Source organism: Phyllobates terribilis, unplaced genomic scaffold (assembly GCF_046119375.1).
Source record: "Phyllobates terribilis strain yellow unplaced genomic scaffold, ASM4611937v1 Scaffold_1__5_contigs__length_1240528914, whole genome shotgun sequence".
NCBI lineage: Eukaryota > Metazoa > Chordata > Amphibia > Anura > Dendrobatidae > Phyllobates > Phyllobates terribilis.
In genome coordinates this window covers 536727975-536751218 of record NW_027362761.1, presented here as the reverse complement: position 1 = coordinate 536751218, position 23244 = coordinate 536727975, and the positions used below count along the sequence as shown (strand labels likewise).

General features: G+C 44.1%; 1 protein-coding gene across 3 annotated transcripts in view; it reads left to right on the top strand.

Annotated features, from left to right (window-relative positions):
• Positions 1-23244, top strand: part of PHF24 (PHD finger protein 24) — a 179765-nt gene that overhangs the window by 101184 nt on the left and 55337 nt on the right. For all 3 annotated transcript variants that reach the window (XM_073680350.1, XM_073680349.1, XM_073680348.1), the window contains exons 2-3: positions 14405-14804; positions 19377-19562. In XM_073680350.1, coding sequence (XP_073536451.1) covers positions 14409-14804; positions 19377-19562 — 582 coding nt within the window. In that variant the 5' untranslated portion in view covers positions 14405-14408. The remainder of the gene's footprint in view (positions 1-14404; positions 14805-19376; positions 19563-23244) is intronic.

The window sequence follows — 23244 nt, the reverse complement described above, 5'->3', positions numbered from 1 at the left end:
TTGAAGAGCACGTACGGGATGGTGGTGACCTGTGACCCGGTGTCCAGTAGGGCACTCATAGGAATGCCATCCAGTACCACAGGCAAGACTGGACGTCCTCCCACATATTTGTCGCGCCAGTTTGATGGGCCTGATGATCTTTTTCCTAGGGGTTGGCCCTCTACCCTAGGTTGTGCCAGTTTAAAGGACAGTACCTTGCCATATGTCCGGGTTGATTACAGCGGCGGCAGATGGGTCGTCCGTCCTCGTTGTATCGGTCGCTGGGTCTTCCTCTGGCCGGTGGGGTCCTCCTTGGTCGACGCCACGGGATGTCCTCCGGTCCGAATGCCAGCTGGATCTTCCCTGGAGTGGAAACCTGTAAAGACTGCACAGTTCGGGTTAGCGCAGCAACGCTCTTAGCTAGCTCTTGGACCTGATGGTGTAGGTCTGGAGCCGGGTCATTGTCCAAAGCCTGCGCATCAGCTCCCACAGGCCCTGCCGACAAGGGCGCCGCCTCCTGGTGGTAGGTGGTAGTGGGGCGTCTGTGGGTCACAACGCCACCTGGTGCCGGTTCTCGGAGCACCCGGATGGCTCTGTCCTTGAACTGTGCAAATCCCAGATGAGGGTCCTGTAAGGCCATTGCCCGCAACTGGGTTCGGTGGGCATTGCAATATAAACCCTCTATAAATTGTTCAGTTAACAGCCTGTCCTCGTCTCCCACGCCGTCAGGGTCGGTCTGCTTAATGGCTCTCAGGGCCTCTTGTAGGTTCAGGGCATAGTCCCTTATACTCTCATGTGCCCGCTGTTTGCACCCGTAGAATCTAAGCTTGATCTCGGCTGAGGTGCGGGTATCAAAGGTGTCCCTCAGCCAGGTTAGTATCCCTGCGACAGTCCTCCCCCCAGGTGGCCAGGACTTTACCTCCCTTTGGGCTGCCCCGGTTAATTGGGCCACCAGGATGCTTACTTTTTGCTCTTCTGTGAGGGGGTACACCTGGAAGAGGCTATCCAGTTTTTCTCTAAAGTCATGCAGGGTATGTGACTCCCCTGAGTACTGGGGTAGCCAGGCTGCCCCCGGGATATAGGGCATGGTGAAAGGCATGACCGCAACAGCGGTGGCGCTGGCGGGGGTTGGAGCGGTGAAGCTCTCCTCCGTATCCGACATCCTTCTCCCCCCTAGTGGACCGTGGCCTACCTTGCGATGATCCTCTTCCGTAGGCCGCGGCTCCGCAGTGGATCGTCAGGGTTGAGGACCTTCCGTCGCGCTCCTGTGACGTCGGCGTCTGCTGGGCTCCTTCCAGGACCTTACGCAACGTCCGGACGTGAGGCGGGGCTTCAGTTCTCGCGCGTTTTCGGAGTCCACGCCCCTCTTCTTCCCGCGCAGCGTCCTCAAGATGGCGTCCAATGGCGGGAAAACTCCACGGATGGCGGGAAGAAGGCCGTAGATGGCGCCGGATGGCGGGAAAACTCCACCGATGGCGGGAAGAAAGCGGAAGATGGCGCCGGATGGCGGGAATCTTCACCACGGGTAAGTTTTCACAGTCTTTTTCAGGCACGCAGTACCCGGTGGTTGCGGGCACGAGATCCTGCCGACTACGCCAAAAGTTGACGCGCCCCTGGGCCTGCTGTGTCGCGCAGCGTCTCGCGCACGGGGGCTTACCCGGAACCGGATCAGATGAGGGTTGTAGTCTCCGAGTGGCGGGGACCCGGTCCGTGCCCAGGGAGTCAAACTCAGTGTGTGGCAGTCTTGATAGGTGTTATTTGAGTGTCGACTACACCACCCGTTGATTTGCAGCTATGGAGCTGCCGCTGCAGGGCAGACCGCTGAGGCCGGTGTAGAATTGTGCAGCGTGATAGTATAACCCCCAACGGGAGGGGTATGGCCTCAGGGCAGCCGACGTGGAAGATGGGGGTAGCAGGAACCACTCAGAGACGGCGCGGTGTAATTCAGGGTCTTTACTGGTAACAACGATAGACCCTCCCGGAGTACTTGCTAGCGAACGGGGCCTGGTCAGTCCTTGAGCAGATGGGATCTCCCCTGGCCAGGCGGAGTTGTAGGCCTCCCAAACTGACTGTACTCTTCTGGCTACCTTGCTAGAAGCGGATATAAGTAGCCCACGTCCCTGAGTGTGCCGTGTGGTGCTCACCCGTATGGCCGGTGACTCGGGGCCTTCTAATGGCTTCCGCTCCACGATGGCGGTGCTGGTCCCACGCGTGTGACCTTGCCTTCGGGTTTCTGGGCCTGAGGACCTGAAATCCCCTGCCTGTCGGCTTCTGCTGGTGGGTAAGAGTTAGTCCCCACAGCCTCGGACGCCGGGTCCGGTAAGAAAGCTTCTCAGTCAGGGCGAGCTCTGCAGCTGCCAGCCCCTGACTCGTAGTAGTATTGCTCCCACTGAGCTTCTGCTGTTTCTTCCTATGACTGTTTCTCGTCTCTACTCTCCTTGACTCCTAACCCTGCCTCAGCCCCGGGTTTATATAGGGGAAGTTCTTCCCCTCCCAAGACTGGGCAGGAGGTGTGGCATGCACAGGATCCCTGACCAAAGGACCTCCCACCTGCTCTCAGACATAACATTACATTACTGTGGAAACCAGACCCCTGGGGTGCCACATTTGCATTGGGGAAAATAAGTATTTGATACACTGCTGATTTGGCACGTTTTCTCACCTATAAAAAATGAAGAGGTCTGTTATTTTTATCATAGATACACTTCAACTGTGAGAGACAAAATCTAAAAATAAAAAACAGAAAATCACATTGTATGATTTCTACATAATTAAATTGCTTTTTATTACATTAAATAAGTATTTGATCACCTACAACCAGCAAGAATTTTGTCTCTCACAGTCCTGTTAGTTTTTCTTTAAGAAGCCCTCCTACCCTTTTTTTTGGTAGTGCATTGAGCTGTAGGGTGGATTGCTGCTAAAAGAAAAAAAAAAAAAAAAACCTCTTTAAATCTTCTTCCTTAGCGAGTGTTAACGAGCTGAGTGTGACCGGAGCGTAAGTGCAAACGGAAGTAAGTGTGTGACTTGTTTTTCAGTGACTTGGATTCAGGGAGTTTGGAAAGGAGGAATTTGGACTGAATTGCTGTCTGTATTTTATTAATTCTTTACATTTCTTTTTACTTAACATTTCTGTCTAGTGCAATCCCCATTAGGAAATGAGCTCCATTATTGACAATGCTATCCAGTGTACATCTTGCCACATGTATGCAATCCTTGAGCAGCTGGTTGTGGGTGCATACTGCTGTGCGAGATGTGAGCACATTGTGCGTTTGGAAGCCCAGGTACTGGATCTAAATGAGCAGCTGGCTACACTGAGATCCATTGACAACATGGAAAGGAGTCTGCTGATCACTGAGCAGCTGCTCACTGGGGTAGATGTGGGGTAGGGTGGTAGCAGGGAGCTGCAGGACAGTGAGGCAGCTAGTTGGGTGACAGAAGGGGGGGTAGAGGGAAGAGTGCCAGGGAGGCTAGTCCTGATCTGGCACACCCCAATAAGTTTGCAAAGTTGGCAGATGAGGGGGGTGTCGGTACTGGGGTAGCACTGCTGCAGCAAGGCATGTCCTCTGAAAGCCGGAGGAGTGTCAGCTCCAGTAAGGGGGGAAATAGGAGAGCAGGGCAGGCCAGGCAGGTGCTGGTAGTGGGGGACTCAATTATTAGGGGAACAGATAGGGCAATCTGTCACAAAGACAGGGATCGTCGAACAGTGTGCTGCCTACCTGGAGCTCGAGTCCGACACATCGCTGATCGGGTTGACAGATTACTGGGAGGGGCAGGTGAGGACCCAGCGGTCATCGTACACATTGGCACAAATGACAAAGTTAGAGGTAGGTGGAAGGTCCTTAAAGATGATTTCAGGGAATTAGGTTGCAAGCTTAAAGCAAGGACCTCCAAGGTGGTATTCTCTGAAATACTACCTGTACCACGTGCCACGCCAGAGAGGCAACGGGAGATTAGGGAGATAAATAAGTTGCTCAGGAACTGCTGTAGGAATGAGGGGTTTGGATTCCTGGAGAAGTGGGCCGACTTCTCAGTTGGCTACAGATTCTATGCTAGGGACGGGCTGCACCTCAATGGGGAGGGTGCAGCTGTGCTGGGGGAGAAAATGGTTAGAAGGTTGGAGGAGTGTTTAAACTAGGGATTGGGGGGAGGGTATTGATTTTATAGGTGGGAAAGATAGTGCAGATAGTGACCTGGGCACAAATAAAGAAATCGGGGGTGGGGTTAGAAGAGTCAATATAGTAAGAAGGAATAGAGGTACAGAGAGATACATAAAATGCATGTACACTAATGCCAGAAGCCTCACCAACAAAATGGAGGAATTAGAATTAATTTTTTTGGAAAATAATATCCTGAGACATAAAACTACACAAAGCAAATGGGAGACATTTATTAGCATCCTGAATAGGACCTGTGCACAATATATACCCTATGGGAATAAACATGATAGAAATAGGAGGAAACCACTATGGCTAAATAGAGCTGTAAGGGGCGCAATAAGTGACAAAAAAAAAGCATTTAGAGAACTAAAGCAAGTAGGTAGTGATGAGGCATTAAATAAATATAGAAAATTAAATAAATTCTGTAAAAACAAAATCAAGGCATCAAAGATTGAGACTGAGAGACTCATTGCCAGAGAAAGTAAAAATAATCCCAAAATATTCTTTAACTACATAAATAGTAAAAAAATAAAAAATGATAGTGTTGGCCCCCTTAAAAATAGTCTGGGTGAAATGGTGGATGAGGATGAGGAAAAAGCCAATATGCTAAATGATTTTTTTTCAATCGTATTTACACAAGAAAATCGCATGACAGAAAACATGATCAGTGATGACAAAAATTCTCCATTAAATGTCTCTTGCTTAACCCAGCAGGAAGTACCGCTGTGTCTAAAAATCACTAAAGTTGAGAAATCCCCGGGCCCGGATGGGATACACCCGCGAGTACTGCAGGAATTAAGTAACGTCATAGATAGACCATTATTTTTAATCTTTAAAGATTCCATAATAACAGGGTCTGTACCACAGGACAAGCGTATAGTAAATGTGGCGCCAATATTCAAAAAGGGGACAAAAACCGAACATGGAAATTATAGGCCAGTAAGCTTAACCTCTACTGTGGGTAAAATCGTGGAGGGTTTCCTAAGAGATGCTATACTAGAGTATCTGAAGAAGAATAACCTCATGACCCAATATCAACATGGGTTTACGAGGGACCGTTCCTGTCAAACTAATCTGATCAGTTTTTATGAGGAGGCAAGTTCTGGACTGGACCAAGGAAATGCAGAGGATGTTGTGTATATGGACTTTTCAAAAGCTTTTGATACGGTTCCACACAAAAGGTTGATACATAAAATGAGAACAATGGGGATAGGGGAAAATATATGTATGTGGGTTAAGAACTGCCTCAGTGATAGGAAACAAAGGGTGGTTATTAATGGAACACACTCAGACTGGGTCTCAGTTAACAGTGGGGTACCACAGGGGTCAGTATTGGGCCCCCTTCTTTTTAACATATTTATTAATGACCTTGTAGGGGGCATACAGAGTAGTATTTCAATATTTGCAGATGACACTAAACTCTGCAGGGTAATCAATACAGAGGAGGACAATTTTATATTACAGGAGGATCTATGTAAACTAGAAGCTTGGGCTGATAAATGGCAAATGAGCTTTAATGGGGATAAATGTAAGGTAATGCACTTGGGCAGAGTAAATAGAATGTATAATTATATGCTTAATTGTAAAACACTTGGCAAAACTGTAACTGAAAAAGACCTGGGTGTATTGGTGGACGACAAGCTCACGTTTAGTGGCCAGTGTCAGACAGCTGCTGCAAAGGCAAATAAAATAATGGGATGCATTAAAAGAGGCATAGATGCTCATGAGGAGAACATAATTTTACCTCTATACAAGTCACTAGTGCGACCACACTTAGAATACTGTGTACAGTTCTGGTCTCCGGTGTATAAGAAAGACATAGCTGAACTAGAGAGGGTGCAGAGAAGAGCGACCAAGGTTATTAGAGGACTGGGGGGTCTGCAATACCAAGACAGGTTATTACACTTGGGGTTATTTACTGTGGAAAAACGAAGGCTTAGGGGTGATCTTATTACTATGTACAAGTATATGAGGGGACAGTACAAAGACCTTTCTACTGATCTTTTTACTCTGAGGCCTGAGACGGGGACAAGGGGGCATCTTCTACATCTGGAGGAAAGAAGGTTTAATCATAATCACAGACGGGGATTCTTTACTGTAAGAGCAGTGAGACTATGGAACTCTTTGCCGCATGTTGTATTGAGTGATTCACTATTAAAATTTAAGAAGGGCATGGATGCCTTTCTTGAAAAGTATAATATTACGGGTTATATATACTAGATTCCTTGATAGGGCGTTGATCCAGGGAACTAGTCTGATTGTCGTATGGAGTCAGGAAGTAATTTTTTCCCCAATGTGGAGCTTGGTGTTGCCACATGTTTTTTTTTGCCTTCCTCTGGATCAACATGTTAGGCTATGGGTTGAACTAGATGGACTTAGTCTTCTTTCAACCTTAAAAACTATGTTACTATGTATGTTACTCTGCACTCATTACCTGTATTTATTGCACTTGTTTGAACTCGTTAACCTGTATAAAAGACACCTGTCCACTCCATCAATCACACTCCAACCTCTCTATCATGGCCAAGACCAAAAAGCTGTCTAAGGACACCAGGGACAGAATTGTAGACCTGCACAAGGCTGGGATTGGCTATAGCACAATAGGGAAGCAGCTTGGTGAGAAGTTGGCACAATTATTAGAAAATGGAATAAAAACAAGATGACTGTCAATCTTTCTCGGTTTGGGGCTCCATGCAGGATCTCGCCATGTGAAGTAAAGATGTTTCTGAGAAAGGTGAGGAATCAGCCCAGAACTACACGGGTGGTCCTGGTCAATGACCTGAAGAGAGCTGGGACCACATTCTCAAACATTACCCTTAGTAACACACTACGTCATCATGGATTAAAATCCTGCTGGGCACGCAAGATCGCCCTGCTCACGCCAGCACATGTCCAGGCCCATTTGAAGTTCGCCAATGACCATCTGGATGATCAAGAAGAGGCATGGGAGAAGGTCAGATGAAACCAAAATATATTTTTTTGGTATCAACTCCACTTGCTGTGTTTGGAGGAAGAATGAGTGCAATCCAAGAACACCTTCCCAACCATGGTGGAGGAAACATCATACTTTGGGGGTGCTTTTCTGCAAAGAGGACAGGACGACAGCACCGTATTGAAGGGAGGATGTATGGGGTCATGTATTGCGAGATTTTGGCCTACCCTCAGTAAGAGCATTGAAGATGGGTCGTGGCTGGGTCTTCCAGCATGACAATGACCCGAAACACACAGCCAGGGCAACTAAGGAGTGGCTCCGTAAGAAGCATTTCAAGGTCCTGGAGTGGCCTAGCCAGTCTACAGACCTGAACCCAATAGAAAATCTTTGGTGGGAGCTGAAACTCAATGTTACCCAGCGACAGCCCCGGAACCTGAAAGATCTGGAGAAGATCTGTATGGAGGAGTGAGCCAAAATCCCTGCTGCAGTGTGTGCAAACTTGGTCAAGAACTACAGGAAACGTCTGACCTCTGTAATTGCAAACAAAGGTTTCTGTACCAAATATTAAGTTCTGGTTTTCTATTGTATGAAATACTTATTTCGTGCAATAAAATGCAAATTAATTATGTAAAAATCATACAATGTGATTTTCTGGATTTTTTTTATATTGTGTCTCTCACAGCTGAAGTGTACCTATGATAAATATTACAGACCTCTCCATTCTTTGTAGGTGGGAAACTTGCAAAAATCGTCAGTGTATCAAATACTTATTTTCCCCACTGTATCATAAAAAGAAGGCAGCCCTCCAATACAAAATGTAAAGTTGAAAAGAAGTGGACTTTATTAAGTACAAATGGCAAAGTTTTGGTTCATAGATCCCTTCTCAAGCCTTAGACTAGTGGTAAACACTTGTGATGAGTGAAAATGCTCACTACTTGAGTTTGCATCGGGTGCTCGGGTACGCACCGAGTATAACGGGTGCTCGAGCGACATGTTTTGCGGCTGTTGGACAGCCAAAAAAAAAACCATGCGGGGATTGACTGCCATACATGGACAATCCTTGCATGTTTTTTGGACCAGGTGCTTGATCAGCTCCTCCATTTTGTCTGACTGCTGCTCCATCTTTACAGCCGCCTTCACCCACGACATGCATTCTGTTCACAGCCTTCACACTTGCTTCCTGGGGATCTTACCTGCACTTCTAATACCAAATGTGGTAGATCGGCTCACTTGGTTGCACATACAGGTAAACACAGTAACACTGTCTCTTTAAATCTTCTGCTGGGTTTATTAAGTGTGCTGCATAAACCACAGCAAAGTTAGCAAAAACAAACACGGCCTTCCTGGCCTAACAGGAAAAACATAACATATGGCACAGCCTTTGTTGCTGACCTCCTCCCTCTCTGCTGGTGTTTAATTAACCTAGCACTAAAGATGTCTGATTAACCCCTCATCACTTTGTGTGCTGAAACATTTTTCCTATGTTTATATTACTGGAGCTAACAACCTCAGTGCTACATTTCTCCCCTCCAGTACTTTGCCACTATATATATATATATATATATATATATATATATATATATACACTGCTCAAAAAAATAAAGGGAACACTCAAATAACACATGCTAGATCTGAATGAATGAAATATTCTCATTGAATACTTTGCTCTGTACAAAGTTGAATGTGCTGACAACAAAATCACACAAAAATCATCAATGGAAATTAAATTTATTAACCAATGGAGGCCTGGATTTGGAGTCACCCCCAAAATTAAAGTGGAAAAACACACTACAGGCTGATCCAACTTTGATGTAATGTCCTTAAAACAAGTCAAAATGAGGCTCAGTATTGTGTGTGGCCTCCACGTGCCTGTATGACCTCCCTACAACGCCTGGGCATGCTCCTGATGAGGTTGCGGATGGTCTCCTGTGGGATCTCTTCCCAGACCTGGACTAAAGCATCCGCCAACTCCTGGACAGTCTGTGGTGCAACGTGACGTTGGTGGAAGAGCGAGACATGATGTCCCAGATGTGCTCAATCGGATTCAGGTCTGAGGAACGGGTGGGCCAGTCCATAGCTTCAATGCCTTCATCTTGCAGGAACTGCTGACACACTCCAGTCACATGAGGTCTGGCATTGTCCTGCATTAGGAGGAACCCAGGGCCAACCACACCAGTTGCCAATAATTTCCATCTATTGTCTATTCCATTTGCACAACAGCATGTGAAATTGATTGTCAATCAGTGTTGTTTCCTAAGTGGACAGTTTGATTTCACAGAAGTTTGATTTACTTGGAGTTATATTCTGTTGTTTAAGTGTTCCCTTTTATTTTTTTGAGCAGTGTATGTATATATATATATATATATATATATATATATATACAGTACAGACCAAAAGTTTGGACACACCTTCTCATTTAAAGATTTTTCTGTATTTTCCTGACTATGAAAATTGTACATTCACACTGAAAGCATCAAAACTATGAATTAACACATGTGGAATTATATACTTTACAAAAAAGTGTGAAACAACTGAAAATATGTCTTATATTCTAGGTTCTTCAAAGTAGCCACCTTTTGCTTTGATGACTGCTTTGCACACTCTTGGCATTCTCTTGATGAGCTTCAAGAGGTAGTCACCGGAAATGGTCTTCCAACAATCTTGAAGGAGTTCCCAGAGATGCTTAGCACTTGTTGGCCCTTTTGCCTTCACTCTGCGGTCCAGCTCACCCCAAACCATCTCGATTGGGTTCAGGTCTGGTGACTGTGGAGGCCAGGTCATCTGGCGTAGCACCCCATCACTCTCCTTCTTGGTCAAATAGCCCTTACACAGCCTATATTTTTTTTAATTTTTATGGTTGTGTTTTTAATGTAACTGCTTTAATACCCTAGCCCTAATCTGAATCCTATCCCTAACCCTAACAAATTCCATTACCCTAGTCCTAAGCTTCACATTAGTTTCAACCCTAAACCTGGACCTAACTCTAATGCTAGTCCTAACCCTAGTTAGGGTTATAAAAAGCATTTAACAAAATTGAAAGTACTTATATGTTTTTATAAATATACAAGAAGTGGGGAGGTGTGGGAAAGCCCAGGCAGCCTTTGTCATCTCCTATGCAGCAGTCAAGATTAATTTGTATTCCACTGCTGCACTCTGCATAGGCAGCAACTGAGATAACAAAGTTCACTACAACATACTGGGAATATTTGGATATCGGTTACTTCCTATGAAGAGCACAGCAGCAGATAACAAACTCATGTTGACTGCTGTGCTCTGCAAAGGAACCTGCGGTGCAGCAGCACCAACTGACATGTCAAAGCAGACCCTGGTCAGTCTATTCACCAAACTTGCTTGCCAACAGACTGGTGCTCACTATGCCCCTGCTTCTCATCCAAATATGTGGCAGGAACTTTAAGAAATAAATGAATACCCCTCATGTGAACCCGACCAGACGTGTGATCACGATCGTGTGATTTATGATTAGGATTGTTTAGCAGATGGATTAGGATTATAAATAGACAAGAATTGTTCATAAACATCAACCCTGAGTAAGTCGCAAATGCATGGCTATACGTGTAAGGTTCACATGTTTGAGTAAGCTGACCCCCATTATGGGTGCTATGATGGCATTTTAGTAAAATCATTCCTAGTGTAAGTAATCCCCACTAAGATGTTCTGGTTATAAAGGGATTCCCTTTCTTACATATTGAGCCGACCTCCAGCTTCAACTCACTTCAGTGGTCAGTGTCTCTTTTACACTGAGCAGTAGTGGGTTCAACTTCAAAAGGCTCAACCCATTCTCGCTAATGCTAATTTTCGTTTTTGTTGAAATTATACTTATTATTGTATATATTGCAACAACTACTGTTTACTACTGTTTAATAGTGGATTTTTTTGTCTCCAGCAATAGTGTTATATTGCCAGTAAAGCTATTAAAAAAAAAGGAAGTTCCTGTTCACTGTGTGTGTAGCTGGAGCACACTTTTTCTTTCACTTTGCATACTGACAGGCAAGATGCTAAGATCCTAAGCTATAAGAAATACCAGTTGTAAGCTGTGTTATCTTTGTTCCTGAATAAACATATATTCACTGTTGAACGGCTGGACAGTCCAGAGATTAATCCGCTGCCAACAGTATTTTTCCTCCTCTTTTTCCAAAGGCCATAACTTTTATTTATTGTTCTGTTTACTTTTTTTGGGATGAGTTTTAGTTTTAGATGACACCAAACAATAAAAATTCCAAGTCAGTAAAATGAAGAAAAAAGTACAAATCCACTTTTTTTTGTTTAGGGGTCGTGAGGTTGTTCATACAATGTTCATTGTGTGGTAAAAATGACCCGGCGACATGATTTTCTAGGTGAGTATCATTTCTGTCATACCATGCACAGGGTTTTTTTTGTTTTCTTTTTGCCATTGGTGAAAAAACATTCAAAAGTTTGCAAAAAAAAAAAAAAAGAATTCTGTCATTTTATTCCTCAATGGAATTGTGTGACAATGTTTTGACGACCTTTAATTGAAAATTTTTTGAGTGGTGCGGCGGGCGAAAAACAGCAATGCTGGCGTTTTGATTAGCCACTATTTTTGTTTCTCTCAATGAAACATTTCTCTGTGAGTTAAATACAGCAGCAACAATATCTGTTCTGGATTCCCAGTAGATAGTTCTGAACAGTACTGATATATGGCAACAAGCTGTCCTGTGGATAGGGGATAAAATTGCTGGTGGTCCAATTTCTTGGACCCCCTGCGTGATCCAGAGAATGGAGTGGACGTGCAGCCTCTGCTCCATTCATTATTTATGGTAGCACAACTTCCTTCAGTGTCAAAAACAATGACTGGAGTGGGGTCTGATCATGGTCAGCTCCTCATTTTTCTTGACTGTTCTCGAGGTTCCAGGGCAACATTCTCAGGATTGCTGGGAATCCCAGTGGTCAGACCCCCATCGTGCATTACAATGTTGTAGAAAATGTCATTGTATCGTAATGCATATATATATTTGAGCAAAAATAATACAGCTTTGGCTCTAATACAGTGACTATGTAAAGCATGGGCTCAAATGTTAGTGCTTCAGGCTTAATTACTAATTGCAAACTTTACCACTGTCAATCATATTTGCTGTCATCCTGGTTACCTAAGTCAACATTAATGCCCTCACCCTCCCATTTCTCTCTCGTAGTCAGTCACGGTGAGAGAAAGCCACCCTTAATTCTCCTTTTTACTCTTTCTTTAAGGAGGTTTACCTGTAATATGTTTGTAGGTACCCTACTGAATGAAGAAAGCATGCTTACGTAATCTGCCCCAGCGCTGCCAATCTGAGTGTCATCTGGCTCCGCAGCTAATCAGTGGCCACAGTCTTTAAGTTACTGGGGGCTGTTACTTTGTTATTTTCCGTCTGGTGGAGACAATTGAAAATTGTAAGATGGGCAGCACTGGAGCATGGGACAGATTATGGCTTTGTGCCCACGATGTAGGATTTCTTCCTGAGCATTTCTGCATCTCTCTGGCAGAAAAAACGCATGCGGATTGTACATGCAGATTGCACATGCAGATTGCACATGCGGATTGTACATGCGGATTGTACATGCAGATTGCACATGCGGATTGTACATGCGGATTGTACATGCGTTTTTCCTGCCAGGGACAAGCGGAAGTGAAGCGTTCTTCACATGTATTTCCGCATGCGGGTTGTCAAGCGCTTTCCAAGCGATTTTAGCATCACTTAGAAAGTACTTGACAACTTGGTCACATTATATAAATCCTTGCAACCGGCATGGATTCATATAGCATGACCGAAAGCGGTAGACTAAGGGACTTGCCGACGTCAGCGGTCACGTGACCCGTCACATAACTAAATGACGTCACCGCAGGTCCTTTAGTCTACCGCGAGCTGCCGGCAAGCCAGGACAAGGACGCCGGGGGCCATCAGAAGGTGAGTATAATATTTATTTTTTATTTTATTCTTTTTTTTTTACAGGTACTATGGTACCCGGGTCTGGAGGAGAGTCTCCTCTTCTCCAAACCCGGGTACCATCCGCACATTGAAACGCTTGGATTCCGCATGTACAGATGCAGTGATGCGGATTCCTTATGTTCCAATGCAAGTCAATGGCGGCGAAAACGCCGCGCTTCCACAAAATAATTGGTAGTGCTGCGGATTTTTCCGCAATGATAATCCGCAGCGTAAATTTCCGCAACATGTGCACAGCACATGCGGATTATCATTGGGGAACATGGCAGACCTTCTACCAAGCATTTTTTATGCGTTTCTGCAGCGGAATTGCCGCTACGGAAACGCTTAAAAAACGCATAGTGGGCACACAGCCTATGACAGCCTTCCTTTCTTCCTACTTACCTCTCTTCTCTCCTTCCCTCTTGCCATCCTCCTTACTTCTTTCCCTTCTTTCCTTCTTTCCTCCCTACTTCTTTCCCTTCCTTCCTTCTTCCCTACCTTTCTCCCTTCCTTCTTCCCACCCTACTTCTCTCCCCTTCTTATTTCCTCACCCCCTCCCTTCCTTATCCCTCCTATCTCCCTACTACTCTACTTACCACTGTCCCTTCCTTTCTTCCTTCTTTTCTCCCTCCCTACTTTTCTCCATTCCTTCTGTCTTTCCTCCCTCCCTACCTCTCTTCCTTCCTTCTTTTCTCCTTCTCTCTCCCTTCCTTCTTACTTCTCTCCCTATCTCTGTCCCTTCCTTCTTCTCTACCTCTCCTCCTTGCTTCCCTTTTTCTTCCCTCCCTACTTCTCTTTCTTATTTACTCCCCCTCCTTTCCTCACCCCTCCAACCTTACTCCTTAGCTCTTTCCTTTCTCTTTCATTTCTTTTCCTTTACGTTTCCTTCCCTCACCCTCTCCATGGTAGCTTTCCACTGATAACTTTTAACATGTAATGGAGAACCAATAGGTCACCAAAATCAGTTTGTTTGGGGTTTAATTCCCAAACTGTAAACTCATTCAGTATTGCATAGAAGTGAATGACTCTAACGACCAGAGCGCAGCAGTGTTAGATCTGTTGCACTACGGTTCCTTCAATTACATGGTCAATGGTGGTACCTTTAAAATGTTAGTAACTTGGGTTTCTATCATTGACAATATAACGTAATTATTTATAATATTTATGGTTTATGTGAGGATGTGGTGAAGGTCCACTTCTATAATATTGTGGTCATCATTGTGTTTTTTAGGTGAATTGTCACACTCTAGGTCTCCAGTATCATTGACCTAGAGAATAGACCTAGGGCTTGTCTTACTCTAGAACAATTTAATTTGTCAAACTATAGAATCCAGATCTTCAGTCTTTAGATTCTGTCCATAGAGCTAACACGTTGTCTCTTTTCTTAACAGGAAGATGGGTGTGCTAATGTCCAAGAGACAGACAGTGGAGCAGGTACAGAAGGTCAGCATTGCCGTCTCCGCATTCAAGGATGGACTGAAGGACAGACCGCCCAGTAAAAGGAAATCTGAGGGTTGTATCAGGAAAGGGAGTAAAGGAGATGTGCTGGACCAAGTGTTGGAAGAAGAGAAAGATGAGACTGAATCTAACCCAGATTCTCCTTGTCAATCTCAACCCCGGCAGGAGAATCCAGCAAACCGGGCAGCCTGGGAAAGACTAAGAGACGGGAAAGGAATTGAACCTGATGAGTTTGATAACTCTAAACGTTTCACCCCTCTGGCTTTTATCAGACCAACTCGTGCTCTGAATGATGATGAGCTCCCAGAGATAACCCTGGACCAGAGAGAAGAGGTGAGGGACATTAATATAACTCGAGCAAAATCAAATCTTTGCATTTGGAGAAAACTACAATAGATGTTGTAAAATGTTGCTGATGTCATATTTATTTTCAGGGTCCACAAATATTATAATTATGAGTGAACTCATGTGGACGTAAAATAAAAAAATGGTTCATTGCTGCCTGTATACAACTATATACTCACTGGACTAAATATGAGACACTGACTTCATCATAGGAATGTCATTTTCATATTGGAGTCAACCTCCTCAATGTTTTCGCTTTGCCAGTGGTAGTAGTTGTAATGGGGTGGGTGTACGGAGGACATGGGCTCCAATGTGACTTAAACTGAACACTTTAACGGTGGCCAACTAAACTTTATGTAACAAAATCCAAATAGATAATTAATTTCCTGTCCCTTTGGAGGAGGAGAAGAATATCAGTCACCTGTCAATCAAGCTATGGGAAAATCTCATGTTCTGATTGGCTAGTAAATATTCTCGGCATTACATTTATCTTTGATTATGTCTGTGTGAATTATCATGTACTTTCCAGTAGATGGGGTATATTTTAATTATTGGACTTCTTTGGTCTTCCACAGCAAGAAACCATACTTGATAGCAGTGCTTTAACTATGACAGTGGTATGGAAAAGTTTTTACCCTAAGGCTTCGATAATTCTATATAGCAAAGCAAAACGCTGTAGGTGAAGTGCTTTCACCTGTTGGGTAGTGCTTCTGAACTAGGGCCATATGTCATAAATTGCTCCAATCAAGAGAACTTCTCTGGTCTTTTCACTTCATAAACTTGTGACAGACACTGCAAAAACTGAATGTGCAACATTTTTACAAGTTTGTATATTGGCTTGGAAAAAGTTAATAGTTTCAGGGACTGTAACCGGAAATCGTGTAGGATTACAGGTTTTACAGATGATTTACTTTTGTAGCATGTCAATTAGATTTGCTATCATAGTTTGACCAGTTATTCCAACCACTAAGACATCACTACACGCGCACTGCGGCCCTGCCCCCGATCTTGGTGGAGAGATGGCCGCTCATGCATAGTCACCCCTGTATCTCATTCTCGGGATCACTCGGGTCCCAACGCCCAAGTTGAAGCCTCTTAGGTGCCATTTTTCTGCATACTATATGTAATTGATGTAAAAGTGAATTTGCTTCAATCAGTACATTATTATCATGTAATTGTTACTAGGAAACAGTGTAATTCAGTCAAAAAACTGATTTCTATACTTAGATTTAAAAGGATAATTGGATAAAAGGATTTTACCAGGCCTGTCCTTATGTATGATGGTTTCCTATGGGTTACCTTCTTTAGGAACTGTCATACACTGCACTGCCATACCATTCACTGCCTAATTAACAGCACCATGAAGTGTCCATTGGCTAGATATTACTTTCATATAGCCACCGAAATAACACCACAATATAATAATAATTAAAATGATGTGTTTTATGTTAAATGTTTTTTTTTATTATTATTTAATTTTGGTAATGTTTTATTTTTTATTTTTCATATCATGATATCTATCGATCTATCTATCTATCTATAAATAGATAGAGAGATACAATAAAAATCTCGCAATATTCACACCGGCCACTGGGGTTATTCTAGACTCTTACTTCATGTTTTTTTTTACATGTACATTAGCAACAATAGACTGACCCAGACCCTACATTTTATATGGAAGCGTCTAATGAGCGTGTGCAGAGGTCACTGTGAAGGGAGGAGGAAGTGAGCCGTGACATCATCTACTGTCAATGGTGGATCCTGTGTTACCAGCTCTGTATTATTGTTATCCTGCCTCTGATGATAAGGAGCCTGCTGAAAACTCTTCCTAAAAGTACAGGAAGTAAAACTCTTAAAATTGCCTCAGTGGCCAGTGTGAAAATTGCAAGTTTTCAAATATATATATTTTTCAAATTGTGATGTGAAAAAAATGACTAAGAGAAAAAACATTTACACAAAAACTGGATTACAACAATGGGTAATTTTCTGATGATATAGTCGCTTTATCTGTGCCTCTTCATCCCGCCCAGCAATCTCTAGCTAGGCGTTGCATGTTACAAATTGTCAGAGCCATAAATTAAAGACTACCGACGTAGGGAACTAGAGAACTGTTACTCAACGGAAGTTGTCTTTTGGTTTGGCTGGACTCTTATACAGCACGGGGACAAGTGTAAGCAGGTAACAGTCTGCAAAAACGGAGACACAGGCGGAACAACAGTCTATTTCTTTTATGTAACTAACTAATATTAATTATAAGATGTATAATATTGTAACAATATTCACAATGCTTGACAGTAATATAAGCAGGAAATCACACAACAGAATAAAGAATCAGAATACACTAGAATTCAGGGGCTGGTAGTTTAACATGATCTACTGGAGGGAAGGGGAACTAGATTGTCATTAACTGTATCAGGCGAGGGGCAGCCTTTGAAAGCCTTGGCAATACTCTATTCCTATCACAAATCGCTGCCCATTCCTCCTGTCACTCTCTACCCACTTTGGCAGCTGGTCCCCGTCTGACTATTGTCTTTCCCTCTATCCGTGCCCGGTACCATATGTCCCTGTCAGAGGTAACGGTCCGTCTCGCATGTCCTTACTGGTCGCCGGCCCGACCGCAAATCTCCGATCTGACACCACCAGAGCTTCTGCGAAGTTCTGTCACTGGCTCACACGTCTGAGAACCGTGCCGCCGCAGCACGTTACCGTTCTGTCGACCGACGTCACCCGGTTAAAGAACCTTGACTGGCGTCGCTCGGGTCTTCGGGGCTTGACCGTCGACATCTGGGCTGGGCGGATGCACCGCACTTCTCTTCCTGACAGGAGCTCCGGACGCTGCTGCGTCTCCTCTCATCTCTCTCCTTGGCACCAAAATCACCTCAGACATTATGCACACGCTTTTTATCTCTTGGGCTGGTCTCTGTGACATCATTTGACCCTTAGTCCTAATTAATCTCGTCCCCTCTGCTACATCTCTTCTCTGTTTTGGTTCGACATTACTCTCCTTACTCAAGAACACGGATATACATATCTATTTAGGAGCAATTAGTGTATATATTTGCATATTTAAATTCTAAAAACAAGATAAGTAGCCATGGTGCCCAAATTTCTTGCCACATGGACTTTCCCAGAAATCGGAAACAGTCTAAGTGGTCTCCGATCCCTGCTCTGCTGGTTGCTTTATTTCCTTTGATGTTTACAGTATTTATGTTACTCTTACATAACGCCATTAATTTCCTCAGACATCATTATCGCTGTCCCCATTGGGGCTCACAATCTACATTCCCTATCAGTATGTCTTTGGAGTGTGGGAGGAAACCGGAGAACCCGGAGGAAACCCACGCAAACACGGGGAGAACATACAAACTCCTTGCAGATGTTGTCATTGGTGGGATTTGGACCCAGGACCTCAGCGCTGCAAATCAACAGTGCTAACCACTGAGCCACCATGCTACCCACTGAGCCACTATGCTAACCACTGAGCCACCATGCTAATCACTGAGCCACCGTGCTACCTGCAGTAGAGAGATCCTTGAAATGTATCTAGTCCTGGAAAGTAATTCTGTTTTTAGAATTCCTGGTTTGGGTGATAACTTAGAGGCAAGAATTCAGCACATGAATACTGCAGCATGCCGTCTTTCCAAATACATTATCCATAGCCCAGCACTTAGCTGCCGGAGACGGCTGGGATCAATACCATAACAATTTGTATCAGTATTTCAAGGATCAATACTTCACCTAAACTCTACAGAGCCGGCAGCGCTAGAAATTTCATTTGATTATTTAAAAGGCCACGGTTGAAGACCTGTAACCCTTTATTCACTGGAAGTCTAATATAAATAAATGAAAGAAGAAAGCCCCATAATGACAACATGGACATATCCATGCCCTAGATCTTAACACCAGCACTTCCCGTTAGGGTTGTTACCTGGTTGGTAAGCCACCATACTCCTCCCCTGCCAGTCCTGCCTTACAAATGTCAGCAGCAACAGAATTAAAGGGAATCTGTCAACAGGTTTTTGCTACTTAATTTGAGAGCAGCATAATATACCCTGATTCCAGCGATGTTTCATTTATTAGGCTGTGTTCTGTAATTTAATTACAATCAGTGTTTTATCAGCAGGAGATTATCGCTACGTCTCACGTGCAGGCCAGTGAGGCTAGTCCATTTAACCCCGCCCACACCACTGAGTGGCAGCTTGTTGACAATGTAAAGTGTACACAGAAAGCTGCCAATCAGTGGTGTGGGCGGGGTTATACAGGGCTCAGCATTCAGAGAACTGCTAGATCTGCAACAGAGAAAACAGGGATTCTATCAAAGCTACACCAAGCAGCCCAGTAAGTGATACATTGCTGGAATCGGGGTCTCAGCCCTTACATCATGCTGCTCTTAATGGAATAGCAAAAACCTGCTGACAGATTCCCTTTAAGTACAGTTTGAGCTCATCTCTAGCCAGCGAGGACCTTATAAGACTCATGTGTTGCTTCGTGGCATTTACACCCATGATTGTATTGATCCATACTATTGAGCAATTATAATCCATTTTTTAACCTCTGTAGATCGCCAATGATGAGATGTGTGAGATCTGCGAGGTCTGGACTGCAGAGAGCCTCTACCCATGCAGAATCTGCTCCCGGGTTTTCCATGATGGCTGCCTTCACCGCATGGGATACCTGCGCAATGACAATGCCCTGGAAGTGACAGAAATGGCCCATACGGAAACTGGCTGGAGCTGTTATTACTGTGTAAGTAAGCCACCTTCTTTCTGATCGTGGTTATCATGACAAATTCAGTAATTGATCTGTATAATCTTCTCTATCTAGAATGTCTCTGTCATCCTTCAGGCACACTGTGCCTAAAAATGTGGCTGCTATCTTCCAGAAACAATGCCACTCTTTTCCATGGGTTGTGTTTGGAATTGTAGTTCACCTCCATTTAAGTGATTGTGGCTGAGGTGCAATACCACACACAACCTGTGGACAGAGGTGGCACTGTTTTCAAAAGAAAGCAGCCAAGTTTTTCTAATTGCGCTGCCAAGAGAATACATTAAAAGCAAAGCCACAATGAGAGGAATTAGACTGCCCCCACAAAATTCAAAAATTAACATAGCAAAATAAGGGCAGCAGTGTTTACCTGCCCAGGTCTCAGAAGGTCTCAGAACTAATGCACTAAATACTACTATGCTGTCAGGAGAAGCAGAAATATATTTTACAGGCTTTGGAGAGTGCAGTTTAGCAATTTTGTCACTTAAAGGGGGACTTATCTTCTGAACAAAAGTAGCCAGTTTTTGCCGTTATTTTATTTCTGCTGTTTCCCGAGGTATTCCGCTTTTTGGTTTTTTAAAATCTGCTATATGGTTCCAGAGATATGAGTAATTTTATTTAGTGCTTATATTTTTGAAATGTACAAGGAGGGCGTGACTTTCAGGGTCATTATGCAGAGCAGCCTAAAGACACGCCCCCATAGAATCCTGTGAGACACGCCCTCTTTTGTATAGACCGTATAAATGGCACTAACTAAAAAGGCCCATATTTCTGGAACCGTATGGCGGATTTTAAGCGAGAAAAGAGCGGAATACTCAGAGGAACAGCAAGAATAAGATATACGGTAAGCTGAAACTTTTGATCTGGTGACAAGTTTTATTTAAGTTGTGTGGACTGAACATGTTGTCAGCCTGAGAGGGTTTAGTTTTAGGGAATCTCCTGGAGTTCTGAGAGGTATCAGCCAGGAAGTGAGCCACGATGGTCATAACTGTGGAAAGCTGCAGCTGTAACAGAGAGTTAGCTGCCCTGGCTTGAGTGGTTGACTTAACGGAAGTATGGAAGGAGGGTCAATTGTGATGGTGATCCTAAGAATAGGACCAGGAATAGTGATGACCATTCTCTTGTTCCCATGCTGCAAGTATGTTGCAAGGTCACTGCGGAGCTAGCAATGACCCAAGAGAACGGCATTAGCAACACCTGGTGTGAACTACAACCATCAAGCGCTGTGCCTCCTTTGTAACCATCCCACTCACTGTGATCGGAAAAAAAGGAATAGGGAAGTTATTCTGCTTTAGCAAATTTTGTCTGAAAATTTTTCTTAGAAGGTGGACCATTTAACCACCCTCCTAATTATTTCTGGGATGTAGGGATTGCTGAGATGTGAGGGCAGAGCTAAGTAGAACCGACAAGAATTGTGAATACAGCTCTGGAGGCTACTATTCCTTAGACATTTTGCATAACCTGAATTTTTTTCATTTAGATATCTATGACATGTCACCTTTCCCTTCTCCCCCATCCTGTTTGGTGTTGTGGTGGCCATTGTCAGTGGAAAACTTGCCACCCATGTGCCACTCACTCTGTTTTTTTCTGTGTGAGTTCCGAAAAAAGTCGAGCTCGCTTGTATATTCTCCACTGACAGGGGCAGATGTGTGGGTCAGAACTAAGTTTTCGAGAGATGTGCTGGTCCAATTCATGGCATATAAGTGAAAAATAAGAACATCCTTTACAGTTGAAATAATTTATAAACTATAATTAAAGATTAATTATTCTAATGGATGATGCGCATTTTACAGTCTAAGTAATTGCAGGAAAAAATACAAACTTAGCAATAAAGTCTAATACATAAAAGCAACAACTATTCCCCTAACAAGCAGCCAATAAAAAGGATTAACTACAAAGCCGCCCATTGATCACCTGCTTGAGATGTCGAGCTCCAGACCTCTCCTTTCAAGTCTTAGAATAAGACTCCTTATGTTCTCTGCCTATTTTTATATTCATCCAAAGCATCTGACAAGATGAGAGAGAATAGACCGAGAGCGAGATCAGCTGGGATTCCTACCAGGGAAGCGCCGCTCATCTAGGGCAATGGAGGGTAATGTGCGCAGAGACAGCGAAATATAACTGCTCTGCAGGTCACTGAATGGAAGAGCCGAGGTCTCTGCAAAAACATTCATTAAAGTTTACCAGCAGGAGACAATTGTGTTACACGGGTGTCACCGGAGACGGTCAAATTAAACCAAATGAAATGAGACACTGTGGAATTACACTAGCTACAGTGCAATATTGGAAAACTAATGGATGTATGATATAAAAGGCTCTATGGTTAATATATAAAAGGACCTGAAGCTGCGGGCTCCTACATCTACCCTTACGCTTGTGCTTACCCCTTGTTGAGCCTTATTATAAGGACATTAGATCCATGTTACCTGCACCGATGTCCAGACATAGATGCCCACAACCACCATTCTAGCCAGATAGGGTGTAGATAGTGATGAGGATGGTTATTTTGAGGCCACATAACGGGATACATTTACAAAGCCTGGTATATTACTGTAGGGTGAAGCAGAGCAGGTTGCTGAATTTTCCCAAGTTGTATCTCCAATTGTCACGCAAGGTGAGGGAAAGAGCAAGTGTACAACGACGGGAAGAGGGGGAAGGGAGCCCAACAACTAGGGAAAGGGGGAGTGAAGACACCTAGGCAGATCTAATATCACCCTGACTACCCTATCGTCCCTATATAGGTTCCGCACCTATCGCCGAGCAGGAAACCTAATCCCTGATTGTCCCTAGAGCTAGGCCCTAGGTAGGGAGGGGATGGGGTGAACACTAGTCAAGCCCCACTGTAACTAAAGACAACAAGGTAAACAAACAAAGGGGATACACTTAGCTTGAGAAGATACCTGAGAGATAACACCAACTGTCCTCTAATGGAAGTCCAAGAAGAAACTAGCCGACTACTAGTACTCCAGGCATGGACAGAGGAACATAGAACTATCACCGGCGACTCTCTGGAGACACTGAGAGTTTTTAACTACCGAGCAAGGGTGTATCAATTAGCACCAGAAGGTGGAGGTCGCTGCTGGGCCCTAAAGGAAGAAGGATATCACTACACTACAGAGATGAGAGGATCAAGAAGGCGTCTGCAATGCCAGGCGCAGTGACCTTCTACTGTTATTATGTGCAACATGTACTAAGGAAAGAAAGGGGAAAACTGTCCCTACAATAAGACTAAGCTGAATCCCTACGATGTAGCGTGCTGCCTGTTCCTAGCGAACAGACCCGCCTTAGTCCTCGGCTAGTCTGAACGAAGACCTATAGCATAAGGGGAGGGGTCCCTAAAAGAACTAAGAACTGGAACAAAAATGGGACACCTCCTAAATAGAGAAGTTGTTGCAGAACACAAAAAGAAAAACAGACAAAAAGGTACTAGAGGTCCCAGAAGGACCAAGCGAACTGACAGAGATAGGCACAGAAGCACCTGGCTAGAAAAACAGTCAAACACTGAAGTCCAGCACAGCCAGAAGGGCGGAGCTGGAATATAAAGGCAGGTGGTCACGTGACCGCAAAACACAAGATGGAAAAAACAAACAGGAGGGTTCTAACATCTACTGCCTGATCCAGAGCGACTGTCAGTCACACTTGATACACCCATGATACCAATACA